This window comes from Alternaria atra, assembly GCF_907166805.1.
Source record: "Alternaria atra isolate CS162 genome assembly, contig: 32, whole genome shotgun sequence".
NCBI lineage: Eukaryota > Fungi > Ascomycota > Dothideomycetes > Pleosporales > Pleosporaceae > Alternaria > Alternaria atra.
Genome location: NW_025091331.1, coordinates 1,381,442 through 1,406,345, shown reverse-complemented (window position 1 = coordinate 1,406,345; position 24,904 = coordinate 1,381,442). Strand labels below are relative to the sequence as shown.

The following is a 24,904-nucleotide window of genomic DNA, read 5'->3' as shown; positions in this document are numbered from 1 at the left end:
ACTCACGCAAGAACAACATCGCAGCATTCTCAGTGCTCCGAATGATACTTCCCTGCAACACGACTACACGACTTTAGTCATGAATTGCTGACAAGATGAATTACACGATGGACCTGTTTATTGCTAATACGCACATCTCGAGAGAAGTCGCTATCGTTGCATTCTAGTGGTGTGTAGCGATTCATCTCTGCCCATGCTCATTACATAGTATGTAGCCATCTAGAATTGACGTGGCTTCATCAAGGTGAGTGGAGTTGGTTCTCAGTGCTAGACTGCATCAACATAGCTACTCAGAAATTTGAGCTTGTCTCAAGGACTCGGGGTCTTCTGTAAGACAAGTCTCCCATATAGAGATTGACCTTCATGGGCAGACAATGTACCCGAGGTCTGTTCAATGACTGTGTGCTAATCAAAGGCTGTAAGATACCACTTGTGTCCTCGTGTCATCCTGCTAGGTCACCGGAGACTAAGATGAGGAATGAGATTTCGTTACGCGCCGGGAACGAATAAGCAGTGAGACTCGTGTTTTGCGACAGCTGACGCCCAAGGCAACAAGCTTACGCAGCAGCATGGCATATACTTCCATCTCTCTGGACGTCACAAAGGACGCTTCCCGAAGCCACAAGTGCCGGTGAGCGTCATCAGAACCTTTCAGGAACGAGGTTTGCTTTTGGACGTGGAAAGATGCGACGGTTCCTGTCAGACTCGCGCGTTCGTCGATCCAGGAACCGAGCCGCGTCGGAAGGATTTCATGCATATCAGGACACCTCATCCTACTGGCCGGTAAGCGAAATAATGAGCGGCGAGCAAAACGAAGCCAGGAAATTAAGAACCGCGCATCGAATCTCACAAGTGGTCAAAACACGGCTCAATACTGGTTCAGCAGTGACAAGAAATAACGAATAACGCTGGTCGCCGGGCTGTGCGTATTGACCAAGACTACAAGATCGCGATGGGGGTTGCGGAAGTCCAGACACGAAGCGCCTGCTCCGAATCGCGTGACTATCGATAGCTACGAACGCTTAAGCTAGGTCCACCTCAGCGCTTGCGTAGACGTGTCGCATGTCAGGAGTCGTGGAGAAATCGCAACGGTGAGAAGCATTTGCATTTTAGTCAAGGAAGATGAAAGGTGCCTGTCCTTGAAACGCAGTACTGGGGATCGTTGATTACGTTTCGAGATCGTGGGGCCTAGACGGGCTTCGTCATCTGTTTGAAACAACGGCAATCAGACCGTTTTGCAGCGGTCGTACTGACATGCCTGGTTCTGCCATTGACTGCGACGATAGTGAACATGAAGCTGTCAGACGTGTCTTTCTCGGCAACCCCAGCAGCAAGTGGAGAAACATTTGCTTTCGACTCGTATTTTGCAGCGGCTGCACTGTGGAACGTTCCGGGTCAAGTCATCCTCGGAACCATCACACTCGGACGGGGTTTGCTTTTTGCATCTTGCGTGCTCTAGTAGGATTCACGACAGGACCAGGCTAAAGTGTCAAGATGAACAACCGTAGGTTCCAACCGTGCGTGTTGAGTACACTGAATGCATTGTGGCGTCGCCGTTGAATTTACCGTGGATCATATCAGCCGCTCTAAGATGCGTGGCGTTGAGCATGCGTAATTTGTAGAAATCGTCAAAGGTATGCTGCGATAACAGCTGATATGGTTGATGTTACCGTGGGCACTGCATCAAGGCATGCGTACTCAATGTCAATAACCACGTTGCACAAGACAGAGATTGTGGCAAAGCCCTAGAGCCGCCAGTGGGGTACCTACGAATGATGCTAGAAGAAATGCGGAGGCTGCAAAGCTTCCCCGAAGGATGTGGAGAAACAACTATATGCTCGAACCCAGGGCTTATGATGAACTGCCTCGGAATCTGGCCAAAGGGTTCTTCATTTGGTGTAAGGTTGTTGAGACAGCCGGCCCGAAGTGGATTGACAGCTACCAAGGACTGGGTTACCGGACATAGGTGAAAATATGCGGTTGAAGTCCGCAAGACGGGACAATTGAAACGGCCAGTCATGCAATACGTGGGGAGCCACGGCACGATGCCAGCAGACATGGATGCGTTTGAGATAATGTTCGCTCAAGTGCCAGTGTGCTTCATCTCCAATGATGGTCAGCGGCCGTTTCTACGACGCTGGCTGACTGTAGTGTATCTTGGTTAGACGAAGATTGATGAAGAGTAGGAGTCTCCACTCCAAGTCGACTGAGTCATAACACTCGATAGAACTACTGTAAGTGCGGTCTCTCGAGCTAGCGGGGAGGCATGCCGTACGGCGATGTCAGGCCAAGATGAGGCGCTACGGAGAGCGTGAAGGAGTCGCGGAGAGATGGTGAAGGGCCGTTGCAGGCGTGGCGGGGGTGAATGGAGTGCCAAGGCACCGTCGTCGACAAGCAATCCCTCGTTGCAGGAAAAGTGGGTGAAGGATCCTCGTTTTACATGCCGCCTGCCGTCTAGCAAACCACAAGCACAGCTCAGCGCGGCATGTGTTGTTTTGAGGCATCTAGGCCTCGATGACGCAAGGCGTGGTGAAAGTCAGTGGATTTGTACGGAGCAATGAAACGAGCTGTCTCCTAGTGGCTCGCGTGTGGCGTGGTACTCCCCCCCCCGTTTCATCGCCCGGTCCCAGAATGGTAGGCTGCGCTACAGCGGCCGAGCGGGGCTATTACAGGCTGCACCCCTGCCACCAGCGTCAGGCACTCCCTCCAATCCTGCATCAGAGGCCGCGATAATCAAACCCAAGCATTGCTCCCCTTCTACCCACATGCCCGCTCTTGCGTAGCCTTCTTCTTCTCTTCACCTTCACACTCGTTCAGCCCACAGTCACTCTTTCCCGCCTCGGTTTGCCTTGGTATTCACTTTCTCTTCGTCGCTCCCGCGTGCCAGTTCTCGCTTCCCCACCGGCTCTTTGCAATATATCCCCTGGTTGGCGATTTTCCCTCGAGGCCCTATCACCGCAGCCAATTCCTCGTGCATAACGGCTACATTGGATCAGCTGGGTGTTTGCTTTATCCCTGCTTGATTAACTCGCCCAATCTGGATTTCGTCAACACCACCTGCGACGTCAACTGAACCTGCCTTGCGCCTGCCGACAACCCTGGGCTCCTGCGCCTGAACCCAGCCCTCCCAATCTACCATAGTGAAGCCGGTCACTACGCACGACCACATCATCGCCACGATCCAAGAGAACGTCTAGGGTGCTTTCTCATCACCGATTTGGAACAAGTGCCGCTGTGCTTCTTCCCACCCACCTACCCCCGTCTGTCGTTTGCTGGCCAAGACAGAGTCCACTCTCTACATATCCACATCTCCACTTGGTATACCCTACCCTACCATCCTGGATCCTTAAAGCACATCTTCTAGACCGCATCGCCCACGGTACGAAGACTGCTGACTTCTCCTCGTCACCTTGCTCTCTCACACGACAATGTCTCTCTCCAAAGTCATGAGTGGCCTCTCTAAACGTGCGGGCCATGGTGAGGAAGACCCAACCGCTGGTCTAGAAAACGTCGACGTTCAACACTACCTTGGATACATCTGGTGGATCATCGTCGTCGTCTTCTTCCTCTACCAAGTCATCCTCTACTTTGTCCGCTACATCCGTACTGTAACATGCCTCAACAACGAAACCCAAAGATACTTCGCCATTCCCAACCGGATCTACGCAGCTTTCAAAAAGCACTGCCTCGATGCGCCCCTGTTCCGCACCCGTCATCACCGCGAGTTCAAGCTCTCTTCCGCTATTGGCGTTGGAACCTTGCCCAGTCGTCTGCAGAGCTTCTTCCTGATTGGCTACTTCGCTGTCAACATTGGCTTCTGTGTCTGGAAGATCGACTACAGCACCTTTTCCTCGGGTGCTGGTGAACTCCTCAGCCGCTCCGGTATCATGGCTGTCATCAACATGATCCCACTGTTCCTCCTTGCTGGTCGCAACAACCCCATCATCAAGCTCACCGGCATCTCCTTCGACACCATGAACCTTATTCACCGTTGGTTTGGACGTATTGTCATTCTCGAGGCAATTGCTCACACTGTATGCTGGATCGCTAACAAGGTTCACACCAGTAAGTACAATCAGGGAAGAAATTACAGTAACGCATGGCTAACATATGTACAGAGGGCTGGGGTGCTGTACAAGCGTCTATTACCGGAAGCGAGTTCATCATGACGGGTTTCATTGGAACTGTTGCATTTGTGTTCCTACTGATTCAGTCCCCATCACCAGTGCGTCACTCCTTCTATGAGGTGTTCTTGCACGGTCACATCGTCGGTGCTGCCATTGCACTCGGCGCTGTGTGGGTCCATCTCAAGGAGCGGCCGCAACAGTTTATGCTCTACGGCGTACTTGCTCTCTGGGTCATGGAGCGCACCTGGCGATTCGTCCGCCTCGTCATGCGCAATGTTGGAAACGGTGGTACCGGTTGTGACGTTGAAGTCCTTCCCGGAGACGCCCTTCGCGTGACTGTCCGCATGGCTCGCCCGTGGAGGTTCCGCCCTGGTCAGCACGCATACTTGTACATTCCTTCCGTCGGATTGTGGACCAACCACCCCTTCTCTGTCGCTTGGAGCGAGGAGGAAGAAGACCTGACCATCGCCTCCGCCGCCGATGAAAAGGGTCTCCCCATGAACCGCCAAGACATTCTCGAGCACCACAAGACAAGCATGTCTTTCATCATTCGACGACGAACCGGTTTCACCGACAAGCTGTTCAAGAAAGCAGACCTGTCCGCTGCCGGCAGATTCTCCACTTCGGCATATGTCGAGGGCCCATATGGTGAGTACCGCAGCTTGTTTTCCCCAGACTTTGCACTATCGTATATATTAATCCAATCTAAAAAATCCACGCTAACGTCACGTTACAGGCGGTGAAGATCTCAGCTCTTATGGCACGGTTATGCTATGGGCTGCTGGTATCGGTATCACTCACCAGGTTCCCCACGTTCGTGATATCGTTGCTGGTTACGCAAACGGAACCGTTGCCACTCGTCGTCTCACTCTCGTCTGGATCATCCAGTCGCCCGAACACTTGGAATGGATCCGTACATGGATGACACAGATCCTCTCCATGCCACGCCGCCGGGAAATTCTGAAGATCCTGCTCTTCGTTACTCGTCCCCGCAGCACCAAGGAGATTCACTCGCCATCCTCCAGTGTTCAGATGTTCCCTGGTCGTCCTAACGTCCAAGCCTTGGTCGATCAGGAGATGCAAGAGGGCATCGGTGCTGCTTGTGTCAGCACTTGCGGTACTGGTGGGTTGGCGGATGAGCTTCGTCGCTCAGTCCGCAACCGCGAGTCTCAGTGGAATGTTGACTTCCGTGAGGAGTCTTTCTCGTGGTAAACATATCACTGCTGTTTCATCTTTGGTCTCGCCACATCGGTATACCCTCTCGTCCACTCATCTCTAGCCTTGCAATCTATCATATTTGGAAGGACCAACGTCGGATCTAATGAGGACATGCTTGCATCTACTTCGCTGTACACATTACATTTCGTTTCTTTACCGCATCATCTCCTGATTTGGTCTCCTTTTACACTCCTTGTATCTTATCCTGTGGAGCAGGCACGAAGACAAAATATTCATGTGGTCGGCCGCGCCTAGCCAGGAGCGGCTCATGGCTAACTATCAATGTTATCACGTCACCACAACGGTCCTTTCACAAGCACGACGATGCTTATCTGGCGTTCGCGAGGTCTACTTTGATTGAGTGTATGTATACCGGTGTTTCTGCTACTTGAGACATAATGATCGATATGAATCGTATTCAGGTCTCCAGCGTTTTTTTTCCTAACATGCACCCTGTCCACACAGTGATCGGTACGCTACTGCTTCAGATCAAACTAGCGTTCTGGCTAGCGCGGTGTCGTTCTATGCACCCTGCCGCAATCGAGAGACCTATCATATACACCACATGCGTATGAACGGCGATAACACGGCAAGAATACCGCCGCCTTGGAGAGATCGCGTGACATTTGCCTGTGGCGACATGATGACCACCAGGACCGACTGCCACTACTGCAGGTGTCTAGAACGCGCGGCCGCCGAAACGGCGAGTGCACACTACGAACAGTTGTTTTCAAATTTTCTTACTACACCATCTCCATGCACTCCAATTCGACGTTGCAATTCGATACTATAGCACCTGGCGCTTGCGGTCTATCAATCATGTGTCTCTAGTGCGTTAAAACTCATACGGTCCGGTTGTTTCAAAGCGCCTCGTCCTCATTCAACAAGTGGTCATAGTTCGTCAACAGCTCTGGATCACAGCGTGCTTCCATGCTGCACAGCAGTCGTCTAGTCACCACAGCTCTGCCGAAGTTCGGACGATGTGAGGAGATCCGGAGGCGCGTGAACAGCAGATGGCGGCTGAAGTTGGTGCATGAACTGAACGGCAGGCTTACAGCTGAACATACGGGTATGGTCGTCCACCTTCAAGTCTGGACAGGATTTTCTCAACGTCATGCTTGTAAATGCACATCGTGAGAATGCAGTACGTACACTGATCTGCATTGGCTTACCTATTTGCAGAGACAACTTCACCAACACGATCCTAGCCAAACATCCACACCATAGAAACCAGTGCTTTGGTTCGTCAACGAGATAGTCGAAGAATTCTATCGTGTAGGGTCGCGTGGGTGACAGATCTGAAGTCTGAGCCGTCGTAGCTGCACTGGTATCCACCTGGCGAACACCTTCGATCAAGTTCTTCCACCAAAACCCACTACCAAGCCACAGCACCATATAATACGTCTTGGGATATTCGTGCACCTCCGATTTCTGGTTATGGTGGACCCGAAGCGGCATCTTGTTCTGATAAACCCTTGCGCAGGCATCTGCGTGTGACACTGTCACCTAGCGTTCGCCTGACAGACATTGCAGCTAGGCCTGCGACATTGCCTTTAAGGATGGCACCTCCAAAAGGCTCAGGCTACGATTGCAGAACGATGGCGTTCATCGCTCCAGGAACATGAGTACCCATACGTAAATTCCTGGGCTTCCAACGTCTAGCACACCGGATTCAATTTGGACGTCATTTCCACTCACTCATACCTACAAGAGGTGGTGTGAACCTGATTGGAGAGCCAGGCTTATCCGTTGCAGAGGTCACACTATAACGGACCCGCTATCATGGCAGCTTCAAGACATACGACAATCCATCAACCTTTGCCTCTAGACCACATTCGACTCTCTCAGTCAAAATCTAGAACCAGCCTTGGACAAGGTCATTTGCAATATTCGCATACCCCATCCGTGCACCTCCCGCGCTCTCACATGCGCAGATAGGAATTTTGTCCAATAGCGACACCCGCTGCTGCGCCTCGGATAATTAATTGCGTCTTTGTCAACTGCCTGTGATCGCTGACGTCCGTATGACTCCAGGCTAATATTGACGGATTAACCACGAGGACGAAGAGACGAATCGGGCTGTTCGTGTCTCTCGCTTGAACTGATTCATCCGAAAAATCGGTGCTGGCAAAGTCTAGAATCTCTGCGCACCTGCATCACATAAACGTTCATTACCACCCTTCGACATGGTGTCCAAAAAAACCCCTCCCTTCACCCATGTGCGACGCACGGCAAATGAAGAAAACACCACTATCTCCACCTGTGCGTCACCCGCGGTAGGCGAGTTTTCGTATACGAGCGCACGGTTGGGGAATGTAATATATAACAGCCGGCACAAGCAGGTTCGCTACCTGGATCAGGAATCCTCCGTTGCTAGTCTCGCTACCACAATTTTCGTAAACGGGTTTTCGCGTGTCCACGGTGGGGCTGCTTCATTTATTGCTGATAACGAGCGCAGAAGTTTGTGGGGCTAGGTATATTGCTGTGCTTAGGCGAAGGGTAGTAGCCCTAGGTAACAGGATACGTATGTTGGTAGCGAAGACACGTGGTATATGTGGCCGTGAGGCCTAGTGCTAGCGAAATCATGGAATGACCTTATAGTCAAAGGCGATTCTGGTTGGCGTAGTTCATGATGCCAGACATCTCACCTGGTCTGCGACATCGATACAGCAGGCTGTGAATGAGTAAATGGCTCGCTCGTTGTGGTCTCGTGGAAGTGTGAACGGAATCCATGACTGCGCTTGTGAGTCTATCATTGTAGCCAGCTAGTGAATGTGAGCAAATCTCTCAAGAGAATTGATATCTAGTGCCGAACATCTTCAACCGTACGCTGTTAAACTGCCTCGGGACTCTCGTGTGTAGCAGCATTTTCCATCCCAAACCTCCTTTGAATCCCCTCCCACCCTTTCTTAACCACATCCGCCATGATCCTACCCATACTACCTTCCCTCCCCAACCTTTCCACCGCTTCCTCCACACTCACTAACTCACTTTCATACGTGACTTCCAGCTCATCCACCCCTGTATTCTCATGGTGTCTCGGCTCATACCCCTCAGGCTCTTGCTTTACCCTTTCCCGTAAAGAGAGGGTCTGCGGATACGCTGGTGGCGGTTTATATGCCGCGCCTGCTTCCGTCTCAAGCAGAGTTTCGAGGCTAGGAGGAAGTGTCTCGGCGATGTACCAGTAGATTATGTATTGCCGGACGCCGAGAGGAAGAAGTTGCATGTAAACTGGCTCCGCGGTCTGTGGTGAAGCATGGATGCGTGGGTGAGCTTGCGGTTGGCGGTGGATAGTGGGTAGAGGCAGAAGGCGGTTGCGGTAACCGGACTATTTGAAAGGTCAGTACGCTTATTCTGCTAAAAAGGAATGTGGATGTGGTGCACCTCTTCGTATCCTTCTCGTTCAGCACCCGTACCGCTTTCTTCGCCGGCGTCGCGTCGTCCCTTGGGGAGGAAGTAGACCTTTTGTCCTCGATATACGCAGCTGCAGATCACCACGCGACTTGTCGCAAGATGGAAGATTGCGACGCCACCGCCGACTACAAACTGATTGCTGTCAAAATGCGCAGTGTAGATTTTGCTCTTGCTTGCTGACATCATTGTTCCTGTTGGCTTGTTGATCTAGTTGACGAAGGCTTGAGAAAGTATGTCTCCTATGGTGAAATACCACACACGAGGACGACAAAAGTAGCCTCTGCTCGATAGGCGAGTTTCAGGTTATGGCTCTTGTACTTTGAATCAACGAGCGGCCTCTTTGCTGTTTGACGGCCATGACTGAGACGGGGAACGCTGGTGCCTGCAATGGTTGTGTCGAATTGAGGAATAGATATGGTGGGGCTAGTGACGTTGAACTTGACGTGGGCCGCCAACCCCGCATCGCTAGTGTGCACTGCACATGCTCATTGGTGTTTGACATTATATATTAATTAAATTGTCCAATTGTCATAAACAGTACAATTGGCCTAATGGCCCAATGGCAAGGCGCTTGACTACGATTCGTTCGATATCAAGAGATTCCAGGTTCGACCCCTGGTTAGGTCACCACATTTTCTTTTTGCCATTGTACACTTGCAATCATGCATGTATGGATGTTGCTTCTTTTTTTTTCCGCTTCGCACCGATCGCGGTTTTAAAAGGACGCGATGGACACTGAGTCTCTTTTCTCTTTGCTTGTTGCCTGCCTCAAGGCAACGAACATTAGCAGGAAAGGAAGAGCTAATTGAAGGGAGAACACGTCATACGTCCCAAAGTCGCACCTACTTCATCCAGTCCTCTCAGTATTACGAATAGAGCACTTAGACTGTGGAGATCTGAATAGCATAAGCCGCGCGAACTCAACTCCGACACAGCGTGTGCAATACCAGCAGTATCGCCACTAATCCCATGGATCACGCAGAGCAGATTCAAGGCTCTATCAGTATCAGTGCCTGTAAAAATACAATAGAATCCCCCCCAAATCAGGAAGGTGATCATCAAAAATGTCTTAGAATGTCAAATAGTCAATATTAGTATGAGAAAACGTCCCCTTTTGCATTGCAAGTCATTACTTTCACTCTATGGCAGTTCTTATTGCATATATGTAAGATATAACGCGTTGAAACTAAAGGAGAGACAGAAGTGCAGTAAAAGATGATATGATAGCTTAGAAGTGACCTATCAGAAGCCTTGGAGGTGGGCGAGTTACCATGTGTATGGTCAACGACGTCATTTTTAGTGCTTACATCCGCTAAAGGACTAGATGAAAGCTCTCTCTCCTCTTCTCCTTCACCTTTACACACGTTATATCTTAACTATATGCAATAACAACTGTAACAGAGTGAATGCAAATTATCTACAATGCAAAAAGTGGCTTTTCCGTATACTAATATCGACTATTTGACACTATTAACGATCAGTTGCCAAATCCAGGGTGGACGGGTCCATAAATTTCCGCAGCGATCATATACCCGGAGTTGAGGGGAACATAGATATCTACCATGTCGTGCTCCTGGGCGGCGAAGCCCGATCAGGAAGCTGGTAATACCCAAGACACCTCAAAATCCGGGCATATTCTTGGCCGACTGTTGAACGACACTCCGCATACTTATTATGAACCAAGCGTCAAAGGCCATTGCGATATCCCCATGCGAGGCAGCGCAATGAAGTCGGACCGTTGTATCATCGCTCACTTGGCTTCCATTGCCTGATAAGGTCATGGCAAGGTTCAGGTATGAGTATATAAACCCTTCAGACAGACCATGCAGACTACCCAGTACAATCGGTATCGAAAGGTCCGTCGGTATACATCATGAAATGGACAAACCTGTTGCTGGCCGCTCAATTGGCAGCAGCATCTCCCTTCGAGTCTCGCGACAGCTCTGTGACTCGCAGCGCCGAAGTTAGCTATGATGGCTACCACGTTTACTCGGTCACTCCATCTTCTGCTGAAGAGGCTCGTGATATCGAAAAGCGTTTTTCCAAGTACCACACCCATCCTATCCGCGGCACCCTTTCCATTGCTATTCCACCCGAAGAGGTGGACTCCTTCAACGCCCTAGGACTGAGAGCGCACCTCATCAACTCCGATCTAGGTAAATACATACGCTCCACCGACAAGGAAGCGATATACAAACGAGGCTTGCACAAGCGTGGGGAGCTACCAGATCTCTCTTGGTTCGACACCTATCATCCATATGCCGACCATCTTCAGTACTGGGACGATCTTGTCGAGGCATTTCCCGAGAATTCGAAAAAATTTCCGATCGGACAGAGCTACGAAAACCGGACTATTTGGGCCTTCTATCTTCATGGAGACAAGAAGGAAGGATATGAAACGGAGAAGCCAGTCATTCTCTGGCATGCGACAGTACACGCAAGAGAATGGATATCAACCATGGGTAAGAAGGTGCATGCCAACTAGTGCGGAACAACGGCTGACTGTCATAGTAATTGAGTACCTGGCCTACCAATTAATCGACGGTTACAAGAAAGGCGACGCCAATGTGACTGCCTTCCTGGACTATTACGATTTCTACCTCGTGCCCTTCCACAATCCCGATGGCTTCTTGTACTCACAAACTGATGATCGACTCTGGCGCAAGAATCGTCAGCCGCGCCCGAACATCAACACCACCTGCCTCGGTACTGATGGTAACCGCAACTGGAAGTATGAGTGGGATGCGGAGCCGCCAGGGGGTGGGTCTACACCTGATCCTTGCGGACAGACATACCGCGGAGAAGCACCAGGCGACACGCCCGAGAACCAAGCCATGGATGGTCTTTCGGGTAATGTGTCGCAAATTGGCGCTGGAATTCGTTCTTTCATCGACTTCCATTCGTACAGTCAGCTCATCTTAACTCCGTATGGTTTCTCGTGCGACCCGCTACCAGAAACTCTTCCTCGCATGCTTGAAGTTGCTGGCGGCACAGCGAACGCTATCATGGCTGCTAGTACAAAGAACAGCACGTACGAGTTTGGCCCTGGCTGTCAGATCCTCTACTTCTCGACGGGTAACTCGAGAGACCATCACTACGCTGTACACGGCGCGAAACATTCTTGGACGATAGAGCTGAGTCCTCAGGATGAGGCTGGTGGTGGGTTTGTACTACCGCCTGATCAGATCTGGCCGGTTGTGAAGGAGCAATGGGCAGGCCAGAAGTGGCTATTGAACAATGTAAGAGACGACTAGCTATGAGTATTCGAGGAGTGTAGAAAGGGTTAGTCATAAGAGTAGCTATCTGGACTGGGACAACGTTATCGAACAGTATGGGTAGCCGACCTTGTGTGTTTCCTTCTGACTTTGCAACCCATCTTCATAACAAAAGTGTCCAGGGTACGCTACTATCTTATCAGCAGAAGAAAGAGAACAGGTTCTAGCCTGACCCTCCGTGTTGCCTTTACGACCGTGATCACACGTAGCAGTTGTAAGCACGCTAAGGATAAAGAACGTTCGGGTGCGAGGATGGCGACGACGAAGCCAGCGATCCTTCTAATAAAGTTCTTGATTTCCATTTTGATATGATCCGGTAGGTTGAGATGCACCGAAGTCCATGAGCCTGCAAAGATTGTCGACAAGAATGTGGTTATGATTTAGAAAAAGCCTCGGTTGATGGGCTCGGAGACTCATATAACGGTGGCATTCATGGTCATATCCGAAAAATAGTTGCTTGGAAAGTTGAGCTGTAAGACACAATGCGAATGACTGCTTGTTGAAGTTGACACAATGTGGAGAAAAATGTAAAGGTGTGCTCGAGTCGTGGCTTGTCAGATGGATTGGAAACACGAGGTACGCTCCTACATCAACGTCGGAAAAGTGCTTGACCCGAAGATAATTACCCTTTCTCTTGCTTTCGGTGCCACTCCACGACAAACGTTGTGATTTTCCTTTCTCCGATGACACTTCTGGTCTACCTTCGTATTTTATAACCTCGACCCCCTTCGTAGTACGAAGAAGCTCGTTTTCATGAGTTGTGTCTCATCAAATATGTACTCTAAAGGTATACACTATTGCGTTCCTGTGAGAGTCGCAACATAGATTACTATGCATAATTTAAGAGAAGTTTCAATGCTTAGAGGTACAACTTATGAGATCTGAATTTCTTCATACTAAAACGACGCGTCAACGTTCGGTGCAAATTACTTACTTGGTTTCTAAACAAGTGACACAAACCTCCTGATGAATCTCTCGCCTTTCTCCTGTCTTAACTCTGCATGCTTGATGCCAGATCTAGCAGGTTGTAGTACTGTTGAAGACTGTCGCGACGAGTTCTCTACAATTGCCGTTGCTATCTCGTATGGTTCGCTTTTCGTATGGCCAGAATCGATCACAAAACCACCAAAACGTTCTGTTGTTGTCATAACCTGTGCAGTCTATCCCCGAAATCTCAATTTTCACACTTTTCAGACGCAATGTAACGTTCGCCACCGCTGGGGGTGAGTTTTGTGTCGTTTCCACTTTGGTGCTCGAATAGCTTACCTAGGTAGTATGGGCAAGTTGAGTGCAAGCTTGTGCACATTCGGAAAGTGCTATTGTGAGTTCGTCGAATTGCCAAACTCCTGTCGATGGTTTCCGAATACCTTTCCTACCTAGCCTTGTTCGGAAGGAAGAGGCTTGACGGATCGCAAGAGACAGCGAGTATCCTCTCCGTGTTGTTTTACTCATAGCTGGAAGGTAGATGATTAATCCGAGCTTCCTCGCAAGCTCACGAAGAGTCACGGGTGGGTGGTGGGACGGTAGGCCATAAATGTTATCAGACAGTGGAGCTGCAGTTCTTTTTAGAGCAAGGCGAAAAGCATTGGTAAAATAATTTATTTTGTTGATGATAGCTCGAAACGGTTTGCTTGTGCAAGCAAGATGTATGATCTAATCAGGTGCGAGGTCTCGATGACGATGGGACGTTATGCTCCTATACTGCGTAGCAGAATGATGCGGGAGATAGTTCAATATCTCAATAGAACCTCGTCAGGTAGAGAATGCATAGCTGATAATTGTCGAGGCTCAGAAGACGTCGGAACAACAGGGCGTGCGAGGTGAATATTTCAGTACCAGTACTTGTTTTCGGAAACGAGCACACGCTTTCCAAAGATGCACAACGATTGCTTCGCTGATAGCCATTCCGTCACTTTTGGAGCCTTACTGATGGAAGTGGCCCAAGAGACGGTGTTACGAGGGACTAAGCATAACGGTTTACGCAATGAGGTGCTAGGTCCATACGCAGGCTTTCACCCGTCTGGTACTTCAACGGACGTTGTGTGCGCGGAAACGTAGCGTTGCTGCAAGCCTCTCCACCCACACTAACCAAGCAGCAATTCTCTCGCAACCTTTATGTGACTATGGATGACGTGTGATAGATGAAGAGGGTACGTTATAGAATCGGGTTGGTTTGTTCGTGGTATGTAGATTGATCGCTGAACATAAGATCGCAGCTCGAGGTTGTGATCAAAAAATCCATGCCTACAAAATGTCGTAATGTCAGCTCTTTGGTGGCTTCCGGGCGTCGGATTAGAGTAGACCAGCTGGATACTGCACTTTTGAAATTTCATACGATGGCCTGAACTGAAGTAGATCGAATGTGGCGAAGAGACGAAAGAAGGCAAGCTCAAATGTCGATTCCTGATTCATAGGTTCCGCTTCTCGTGACCCACTCAGCTTCCGTAGGCGGGTGGGATGCATACAGCCTCCGTAGCAGAGAACCTGGTGAAGCTCTGCAACTGTATCGTTCTCCGAAGCGAAAATGGAAAGCTTATGCCGCGTCGATATGGCGGTAGCGAATTTCGTTTGGAGTGGGCAGATTTCGATCCTAAAACAAGCTTCCTTTCAGCAAAGACGCTTAGTGAAGTAGGGGTCAGCGAAGCCTCCCACTACACTACAGGTTCCACGTTCGGTAAAAGGCGGCGTGTAAGCGGCTTGAAGGATAATCCCACGAAAGTTGGGTTGAAAGACACTGGGCGTCTATGACAGCGCCTAGTGAGTCAACGAGGGCCCATTGTTCTGGCTCCATAAGTAGCAATGCCCAAGGTGACGGTAAAAGTGATGAAAGCAGTGGCTAGCAGCGGAGAAGAAGAAATGAACACGGTGTTGTGCATGATCTGGGCAGCACCATGGACAAGGCCACAATAGACTCCGCCTGTAGTGGGGCTGGGTACAGATTATGATGGCAATCTCAGTACCCCGCCAAAAGTTTTGCAGTGCGGCAAAGGTGACGCCGGGACCGTTTCAGCGCGATGGTTGCATACTGGATCGTTCTTCCGGGTAAAGTCAATCGGCAGTAAAGGCAACAATCGAGCATTGTGCAAAAGCAAAAGTTGTAGCGCGAAGGTGACGCGGGTAAGAAAAAAGGGCTGATGGACAGCAATGACGATGGTCCAAAAGACTCGCGTGAGGCAACTGCGGCTGTGGCAAGCTCATAGCAGGCGGTCAAGGCGGCTGGAAGGGCCCCATGGCATGTGGGCCAATTAAGAGGATCCGTTTTGCCTCTCTTGCTGTTGATTTCGTTGCAAGTGAAGGAGTTTTCGTAGCCCAACGGGGGACTAGCGCCTAAAACTAGCACAGACCCACAACCCTCCAAGTATATTAGCACCCGACCCCTCCATCGCTCAACTTTTCTTCTTCGTCCAACTCATACCTTACACCGCGCGCTGTAAATCTGAGTATCAAACAACTTCCCCTACACCACCACATAACTCAAACATCACAACACCGCCAACATGGGGTAAGTCGCTCTGCCCGCCTGCCGCCTTGAGCTCCTGGAGCCTCGACATTTGCCTACTGGAGCAGCTCAAGGCCGCCACACCAACTTTGGTACAGCTCACTAACCATGTCTGTAGTAAGGAGAAGATGCACATCAACGTGGTCGTTATCGGCCACGTCGACTCCGGAAAGTCCACCACCACCGGCCGTAAGCCTTCCATCTCCGAACGACTGCGGGGTCATACAACTTACAATGGGATACAGACTTGATCTACAAGTGCGGTGGTATTGACAAGCGTACTATCGAGAAGTTCGAGAAGGTACGACATCACTTTCTTTTACATGGACAGTCGCATCCACCTGGTGCATTCTTTGAGCGCTTAGCTATTTGCTGGCTTATCGCGATGAGGGGCATTTTTGGGTGGTGGGGTTGTGCGAACTTTTACGCGCTAGCGCTAATCCGCATGCGGCGTTCGCGAACTCCAACACCATGACGCACATCCAATTTCCCTATTCTGGCCACAGCACGCTAACAAGCCTCACAGGAAGCCGCCGAACTCGGTAAGGGTTCCTTCAAGTACGCATGGGTCCTCGACAAATTGAAGGCCGAGCGTGAGCGTGGTATCACCATCGACATTGCTCTCTGGAAGTTCGAGACTCCCAAGGTTCGTACCTGCCCACTACCAACGTGTCTCAGGATGCTAACATGTTGTCAAGTACTATGTCACCGTTATTGGTATGTCTCTATGCACTCTCATCGCGCTGCGCATCTCACTAACATGACTCAGACGCCCCCGGTCACCGTGATTTCATCAAGAACATGATCACTGGTACCTCCCAGGCCGACTGCGCTATTCTCATCATTGCCGCCGGTACTGGTGAGTTCGAGGCTGGTATCTCCAAGGATGGCCAGACTCGTGAGCACGCTCTGCTCGCCTACACCCTCGGTGTCAAGCAGCTCATCGTCGCCATCAACAAGATGGACACCACCAAGTGGTCCGAGGAGCGTTACCAGGAGATCATCAAGGAGACCTCCAACTTCATCAAGAAGGTCGGCTACAACCCCAAGCACGTTCCCTTCGTGCCCATCTCCGGTTTCAACGGTGACAACATGATCGAGGCTTCCTCCAACTGCCCCTGGTACAAGGGTTGGGAGAAGGAGACCAAGGCCAAGGCCACTGGTAAGACCCTCCTCGAGGCCATTGACGCCATCGACCCTCCCAGCCGTCCCACCGACAAGCCCCTTCGTCTTCCCCTCCAGGATGTCTACAAGATTGGTGGTATTGGCACGGTGCCCGTCGGTCGTGTCGAGACCGGTATCATCAAGGCCGGTATGGTCGTCACCTTCGCCCCCGCTGGTGTCACCACTGAGGTCAAGTCCGTCGAGATGCACCACGAGCAGCTTGTCGAGGGTGTCCCCGGTGACAACGTCGGCTTCAACGTCAAGAACGTCTCCGTCAAGGAGATCCGTCGTGGTAACGTTGCCGGTGACTCCAAGAACGACCCCCCCAAGGGTGCCGAGTCCTTCAACGCCCAGGTCATCGTCCTCAACCACCCTGGTCAGGTCGGTGCCGGTTACGCCCCAGTCCTCGACTGCCACACCGCCCACATTGCCTGCAAGTTCTCTGAGCTCCTCGAGAAGATTGACCGCCGTACCGGAAAGTCTGTTGAGAACTCTCCCAAGTTCATCAAGTCTGGTGACGCCGCCATCGTCAAGATGGTTCCCTCCAAGCCCATGTGCGTTGAGGCTTTCACTGACTACCCTCCTCTCGGTCGTTTCGCCGTCCGTGACATGCGTCAGACCGTTGCCGTCGGTGTCATCAAGTCCGTCGTCAAGGCCGACAAGGCCGGCAAGGTCACCAAGGCCGCCCAGAAGGCTTCCAAGAAATAAGCGCTCTCTTCTTGGGTTGCTTGTTTCTCTTCTTTCGTCTCTAGATACCTGGTTCTGGGGATGTGGTTGCTTCGGAAAAGCTGTGATGACTTTTGAAACGTGTCATGCATAACGGTCTGGGGTCCTGGCGTCGTCCTTCCATAGTTTCCATAATGATCTGAATGAAAACATGGGTGGGATATGAACAAAAACCTTTTCTCAGAACATGCGTGATCGACTTGTGATGTTGGTGTCTACCAGCTATCTGCTTTGCCTCTTTTAATTTATCTCGCATGTCTTGCCCGTCAATAGTAGCGTCTTAATCTTCCGAGGCTCTCGCTGGACATTGCGACAAATGTCTTACTGTGCATCGCGATCTCTTATGACATCTGGCACTCTGGGCATAGTTTGATCCCGTAGGGCAACTATGTAATCGTGTACACTGGGTCACTCTAGGATTACCACAATTCCATGCATCACACATACTGTTTACTTTTGGAAGTTTCGCGGCCGCAATGCTGGTAAGATGCTTCTGCCAGGAAGCGTTAGGCTTTCCGACCGATGCTTGAAGCGGGCGTGTTTTGGCGTTTTTACTCGCGTGAAAGCTGGTTAGAAGTATTCCGAGCACCTCTTGGCAAAACACTATTTACGCTGAAAAACTGCTCATCATGCTTTGTGGGGTTGGTTTGATATTGCACCATATGTGAAGAAGCTGGTGGGTGTTGTGGCTCTTTGATGGGTTCAATGGCCGGCCCACTCTTTCGGCTTTAGCGCTGGCGTGTATTCATGAACCACATGCAAGCTGGTGTCGCTCTACAACCTTACATTCTCGATCCTTCTATACGAGTGATGTCAGCAGATCTTTTCGCAGAATTCGGGGCCGACCCTCCTTTGAACCAACAGCAGTCGCAGCCCATCAATACGCGGAAGACTATACCTGTTGCATCAGATTTCAGCTTCTTCAATGACCTGGCCAACACACCAATTTCAGCAACACCGTCACAGCAACCTCCGCCTATACGCAACAATCAAAATTTTGGTTCGACCTCCGTTCAAGCATCCACAGTTGAAGACAATGACGACTGGGGTGACTTTGAGGGCGGCACATCCACCGAACCCGCTCCTGCCGCCAAGCAAGATCCGTTCGCCTTCACGTCGCCTCCAGTCTCCCAACCACCATCGAACGCATGGAACATTACGTCAACCACCAATGACCCTTTCGCATTTACATCGCAACCATCCTCCCAACCGGTGGAGCAAACATGGCAGCGAGCACCCATTGTAAAGGCTAAGAAATCAGCCGACCCAAGCGTACTGTTCGATGCAGAAGATGATTTTGATGATGACGACGACTTTGGTGATTTTGAAGGCAAACAGGAAGGTAAAGCGCTCACTGCAGCACATGTTGCATCGTCTTCACCACTCGTGGATTTGTTAGGTGATATGAGCATATCACAGTCTCAACCACCCGTCCCGAGGAGTGGAAATACTGCCGGCGCAAGTCGAGTTTTGGAGGGCCAAATGACCACGAGCAAGAAGCTTAAGGCCGGATTTGGTGCTGCTACTAAACCGAAACGGCCAGTCCCAACACCTCCACCAGCAGCAGAGAAAGAAGATGATGGATGGGATGAATTCGATGATTGGGAGGCTTCTATCTCTACTAAAGCACCGAGCAGAAACGAGACTATGCAGTCGACTGAAAACGTTGAATCAGCCACTACACCAGCTCCGATACTTTCTCCTACAGCACCAGACCCGAAGCCCGGTGAATTACCTCCTACAAACGTGCCGCCGCCAGGTGTGTTGCTATCACTTTTCCCTTCTCTATTTGCGGAGGCACAGGAGAAGTTATTCAAGCCCATGGCAGCGCAACCCCTACCCATGAGGAACAAGTTGCTCGCCGAGCCCGCGACAATCGCCTACCTCCAAGGCTACCTCGCCCTTGGGAATGTTGCGGCACACATCATAGCTGGTCGGAAACTGCGCTGGAAGCGAGACCAGCACCTGTCCCAAGGCATGCGGATAGGCCCCGCGTCATCACGAGCAACTTCCGGGATGAAGTTGACGGGCATTGATAAGGGTGAGAACATGAAAGAAGAGCGGGAGGTCTCAGACGTGGTCAGAAGCTGGAAAGAGCAGGTTGGGCGACTACGACATGTCGTATCTGGAGCAAATCAAATCAAAGCTGGTACTCTGGACCGTGGGCCAGACTTGCAAGAGACGATGCCGGTAAAGATGTTGAAGCAGTCTGAAGGTGGTATACCGGCGCGGCAGCCTTGTATGCTGTGTGGATTGAAACGGGAGGAGAGAGTGACTGCAGCTGATATGGCCACAGACGACAGCTTTGGCGAGTGGTGGATAGACCAGGTCAACATGCATCGAGGTGTGTCTATGCGGATGCCGCGGCGAGGACAACTGCTAACCCCAAGCCTAGGCTGCAGGAATTTCTGGAACCAGCACAAAGGCACTCTTCGACAACACTGATGGCTTGAAGCCTCTCCAAATGTCCAGATTGGATGCATGGGTTCGGCACACGGCATGCACAGGAGCCATGTTCAACCAATGGCATTTTCCGGGGTATGCGGAGCTAATCACGGTGGTCGCAACCTGCACGATCTTCTGCATGACGAGCAGAGAATTCAAAAGCCTCCATTGAGCGACTGACATCTGTTACTTCCATACTCACTGTACATACGGATGCTGGAGAGGCAGCGGTATACCACGTTCCTATGGGCATGCTATGACGACATGGACACCGGTTAGATTTGCGGGACGTTTACCCTGTGCGCAAGGTGATGGAAGACGCGGCAGAGCAGCACATGTCAGAGGAAAGGCTAGTGGAGGCTTGTCGGACAGATAAAGCCAGGTCCGGCTGCGGAAGCTTGTGTGGCACAAGTGGATGTTCCGCCAGAAGCATTGGGTATCCCAAGTATGGTACGCAGATTTGGTTTATTGTGCAACCTCGCCGTCTAGCGTGCCATGATGTAGTGTTCTGGTGGTGTTCCGCCCCAGTCGGTCTGGTAGATCAGATCTGATAGCGTCGACGGCGGGTGGATCGTCTGTGCACTTCGCGGGGCCAGCGTGGGCGCAATGCAAATAACGCCGTTGCCGTCTCAAGTCGCATAGTGCCCGCGACGTAACTACATGCCATTCACTGTACACGCCTACTGCTCTTCCGTTGACTCCAGCCTGCATCTCGCATCGCATTTCTTACTGAACAGCCAATTCCGTTGCAGGTGATATCCGACTCAAGCCCTCAGCAGCCCTGCCGCCCCCGCCAAAGCCTTTGCACCACCTGCCCGCGCATCATCCTGCCGTACCCCAGAAGCGATATATCCGCTCCAAACGCGACACACGGGTCAGTACACATTAAGCTGTGTACCTGTAGACCAAGACCAGTCATCTCGCCGTTATTCGCTGTGTCTGATTTTACCGAGCCGAGACAATTGCCCAGGCCTGGGAACAGGCGCTCGTACGCCTCAGGGAATGAGCAGGCCAAATGATCATGGTACGTCAAATGACCCTTCGTCTCACGTCGTGACGCCCACGACTGTCTCAACGGCCTGCATCACCGAGTTCCGATGACAAGCTTCGTAAGCTTGGCCGCTCAGAACGCTTCCGCGAGTTGTACGCACCGAGAGAGAAACTGGACCGAGGCGCTGCACTCACTCAGACTGCAGTATACGATAGATGTCCGACCTCAATACTCGCATCTTGCTCTACTAGACTACCTAGCTCGCCACTTGACACTGCATACTACCGCTTGACATGGATTTGTTAGCTGACATCCTCACCCCGCCAGGCTCTCTACCAGAAGAAGCACCCTTCAACTCCTTCGCACAGTCACAGCACCTCTCCGAATATGCCCCGCTGGTCAAGACGAAAAGCACCTCGAGCCTGCTGAACTGGCGAACCGGGCCGCCGCCACCCATCGATACGGCTAAGCGCCTGAGCATCGATGCAGGGCAACTCGACCGCATGGCAAGGTGAGTGGAACGAGGAGAGAGGTGGCCGTAGAAGGAGGCCGGTTAGGAAGGAGCATCCTCTGGGTTGTGGGCCATGGCTGACACATATGCACCAGGTCGCCCATTGTGCCCGAGCATGAACACGGTCTAGGATCCTCAGGCCTTCGTCGCATCCGTCAGCAGCCAGGCCCAAGACAGCTGCAGACGACCCAACGAGCCGCTTCGTTGAACATCGCCACGCCACCAGTATCGAGACATCCTTCTGAATCTGCGCCCACAGCCCCCGGGTCACCGACCTTCGCCTTTGGTGAGGATCTCACTCGCTTTCCCTCTGAGTCTCTACACTCGTTCTCCTTTGCGACACAATCAGAAGAGTTCATACACAATCGCCAGAATGTGCTGAAGCGGTCCATCGAGTTTATGCGGGACAGGCTGGGCTGGGCCGCGACAAACCCTGGAATAGCAAACGCCCAGGCAAAACTCAGCGGCGATCAGGAAGTGCAGAGCATGATGGAGCTGCTTACACGGGCAAACCTAATAGGTCAAGACGGTACAGGAGCTCATGGACTGGGAGCTCTAGGCCCTGTGACAGGGCCTGCGGACATGTCTGGTGAGAACCCATTTGAGAAAGGTTTCACAGTCGATCGATCAGCCAGCCCCGAGAACATGCTTCAAGCTGCGAGACCACCAGTACACAGGGTAACTACGACCGATAATGCCGATACCAGCAGTACATCAGACTCTCGGGAAGGGAGAAGCTCATCAAGTACCGACTTCACCTCCGACGCTTCGAGCACACGCGCAGCAGCAGTTTCTCCACCTCCACCGGCCTCGCAACCTGCACGTCCCCAACGAGCTGCACTGAAACGAACCCTTACCGACGTCGTGCCTCTTACAATCCAAAGCCAACTCCACGATGCATTGGCGCAACCATATCGGGTGGGAGACCAAGAGAAAATCAGCGACCTCGTATCTCCTAGCACTATACCAACTCTGCCGCCAAGTTTCAGCAATGCACCAGGGCCTCATTCTGCGGGATCAGCGCCGCATGGACACGGAAGCCGACACGCTCCAGCAGCACAAGCCATATTCACCACCGAGACAGACACGCCATGGACCATCACATCCGCAAATGACTTGGCATGCCTTGTGTTTGGTGTAACGAGGGCTGAGGTGCGCAAGTTGGGCATACTTGAAGTTGTACGAGAGGACCGTAGGAAGTGGCTCGAAAGCAAGCTCAGGGATCCCGAAGTTGGCTCGAAGAACGCACTGTCCGGAGCGTCTCCTGCTACTAACAACCTGAAAGTCGGCAGTGGTGTCACAGCACGGTTATTGAGTAAGGCGCCATCACGAGTGATCGCCGCGAGAAAGGCACAGACGGACGATGGTAGTGGTTCATCGTACTACAATGCGAAGAAGACGGGCAAGCTGAACCACGAACACAAGGGCTCACGAGGCGTCTTACTTTGTGGAGACGTCATACCGATACAGAAGCGCAATGGCTCGACTGGATCTGCCAGCTTGTGGGTCAAAGAGAAGCGGGGTAGTCTCATCTGGGTGCTTGAGGAGATCGCGGAAGATGTCGTATATATCACAGTCGACGATGTAGGCTGCGTATCCAAGGGCTGGGGCGCAACAGAAGCTGTCTTCGGAAGCGATCGGTTACGGAGAGGAATGGATCTCAAGCGACTCATACCAGGCATACCACGACTTCGAGGAACAAACACTGGGGCGCTAGACTATGAGTCGATCGACGAGTTTCGCAGCTACACGGCTCGAACTTCAAACAGCATCAACATACCAGTGACCGTGGAAGCGATGCCTGGCGAACCCACTTTCCGCGTCTCTAGTTTCCCACATATCGCGGGTATCATCGTTTTATCATCCGACGACCTCAAAATCACAAGCTCCAATTCTGTCTTTTCATCAGCTCTGTTCGGACAGCCACGGCCCGAAGGTATTCACGTGAGCAAGCTCATACCCGCATTCGACAGGATACTGCACGTCATGACCGATGAAGACAAGATTGAGTTGGTCGACGGAATAGTCATCCCCGAACACAGCTTCCGCCGTGCCCGTGCCCTGCTCGCCATGCGAGAGGGTAGCGCAGATGCGGCAGCGATCTTCCTGCGACCAAGTGGACTGCCAGCACTACATCGCGACGGCTCGGAAATCATGGTCGACGTGCAGATGCGAGTGGTCAAGAGCGAAAAGTCTCCCCGATTCGATGAGAATGTCATTGAAGAGGAGGATGGGTCACCCAAACCTACCACGGGTCCAGAGCTGGTCTACGCCTTGTGGATAACATACTCCAGGCAGCTGCATGCTGCAAACCATGGTATTGGTCCCGTGACTCCTCTCATGTCACGACCACCCTCACCGCGCCAACCTGAACCAGGCCAGTCAAATTTTTCTGTGCCGCAAGAACCCGAATCGCATCAATCACAAGGAACGCCGCCTGCAGTGTCGCTCCTCACCCAGCAAATTCAAGAAGCTATGCGACCTAACACTCCGCAACAAATTCAGACAAAAGATATGGCTCCATCACGGGTTCCTGTGCAGGAAGAGCCATCCAAAAAGAAGACTATCAACGATTTTGTAGTTCTAGAGGATATGGGCCAAGGCGCGTATGGGCAAGTTAAGCTCTGTCGGTACAAGAAGGTCAGTAGCAAGAAGGTTGTGATCAAGTACGTTACGAAGCGGCGGATTTTAGTTGATACATGGACGCGAGACCGAAGGCTAGGAACTGTGCCGCTCGAGATTCACGTACTAGACTACCTCCGACGTGACGGGTTCAAGCATCCCAATATTGTAGAGATGGCCGATTTCTTCGAGGATGATATCAACTATTACATCGAGATGGTACCACACGGTCTACCGGGCATGGATCTTTTCGACTATATCGAGCTGCGAGTCAACATGGAAGAGAAGGAGTGCCGTAAGATCTTCGTACAAGTGGCAGAAGCGGTACATCATCTGCATACCAAGGCGAAGGTCGTACATCGAGATATCAAGGACGAAAACGTCGTCCTCGATGGTGAAGGCAACATCAAGCTCATCGACTTTGGAAGCGCAGCGTACATCAAGAGCGGGCCGTTTGACGTCTTTGTCGGCACTATTGGCAAGTTTCTCTTCCGCTTCTCCATTCACGATGATCATACTAACACTCTCTAGACTACGCCGCCCCCGAAGTCCTAGCCGGAAAAGCTTACCGCGGTAAAGAACAAGACGTATGGGCGCTCGGTATCCTCCTTTACACCATCATCTACAAGGAAAACCCATTCTACTCCATCGACGAAATCATGGACCACGATTTACGCGTACCGTGGGTCATGTCGGAAGAGAGCATCGACCTCGTGCGACTGATGTTAGATCGAGACGTGGAGAAGAGGATTACGATCAGCATGGTACTGGAGCATCCTTGGTGTAAGGGTGCTGGTGCTGGCAGTGGGGTCGTCGGGGAAGCTGCCTAAGGGCAGAGACGGAGAGGGACGAATATACAGAACGACTTTACGATCATTTGCATACGGATGGAACGGGACGGAGTGGTGCTGG

General features: G+C 51.5%; 5 protein-coding genes across 5 annotated transcripts; 4 read left to right on the top strand and 1 right to left on the bottom strand.

Annotated features, from left to right (window-relative positions):
* Nucleotides 1-3,428: 3,428 nt before the first annotated feature.
* ALTATR162_LOCUS10217 (uncharacterized protein) lies at nucleotides 3,429-5,339 on the top strand (the record flags this gene model as incomplete). Its single annotated transcript, XM_043317853.1, has 3 exons — nucleotides 3,429-4,065; nucleotides 4,119-4,775; nucleotides 4,864-5,339. The coding sequence occupies 3 exons, from the start codon at nucleotides 3,429-3,431 to the stop codon at nucleotides 5,337-5,339; spliced, it is 1,770 nt and encodes a 589-aa protein (XP_043173788.1).
* Nucleotides 5,340-8,178: 2,839 nt separating this feature from the next.
* ALTATR162_LOCUS10216 (uncharacterized protein) lies at nucleotides 8,179-8,945 on the bottom strand (the record flags this gene model as incomplete). The annotated part of the gene is made up of 4 exons (XM_043317852.1): nucleotides 8,179-8,673; nucleotides 8,730-8,829; nucleotides 8,886-8,891; nucleotides 8,941-8,945. The coding sequence occupies 4 exons, from the start codon at nucleotides 8,943-8,945 to the stop codon at nucleotides 8,179-8,181; spliced, it is 606 nt and encodes a 201-aa protein (XP_043173787.1).
* A 1,687-nt stretch (nucleotides 8,946-10,632) lies between these two features.
* Nucleotides 10,633-12,013, top strand: ALTATR162_LOCUS10215 (uncharacterized protein; the record flags this gene model as incomplete). The annotated part of the gene is made up of 2 exons (XM_043317851.1): nucleotides 10,633-11,221; nucleotides 11,271-12,013. The coding sequence occupies 2 exons, from the start codon at nucleotides 10,633-10,635 to the stop codon at nucleotides 12,011-12,013; spliced, it is 1,332 nt and encodes a 443-aa protein (XP_043173786.1).
* A 3,518-nt stretch (nucleotides 12,014-15,531) lies between these two features.
* ALTATR162_LOCUS10214 (translation elongation factor EF-1 alpha) lies at nucleotides 15,532-17,405 on the top strand (the record flags this gene model as incomplete). Its single annotated transcript, XM_043317850.1, has 6 exons — nucleotides 15,532-15,536; nucleotides 15,652-15,722; nucleotides 15,779-15,834; nucleotides 16,060-16,179; nucleotides 16,232-16,250; nucleotides 16,303-17,405. The coding sequence occupies 6 exons, from the start codon at nucleotides 15,532-15,534 to the stop codon at nucleotides 17,403-17,405; spliced, it is 1,374 nt and encodes a 457-aa protein (XP_043173785.1).
* Nucleotides 17,406-18,233: 828 nt separating this feature from the next.
* ALTATR162_LOCUS10213 (uncharacterized protein) lies at nucleotides 18,234-24,822 on the top strand (the record flags this gene model as incomplete). Its single annotated transcript, XM_043317849.1, has 5 exons — nucleotides 18,234-19,662; nucleotides 19,720-19,767; nucleotides 21,166-21,370; nucleotides 21,466-24,470; nucleotides 24,524-24,822. 5 exons carry the CDS (start codon nucleotides 18,234-18,236, stop codon nucleotides 24,820-24,822), a joined length of 4,986 nt encoding a protein of 1,661 aa, XP_043173784.1.
* Between the last annotated feature and the right edge of the window lie 82 nt (nucleotides 24,823-24,904).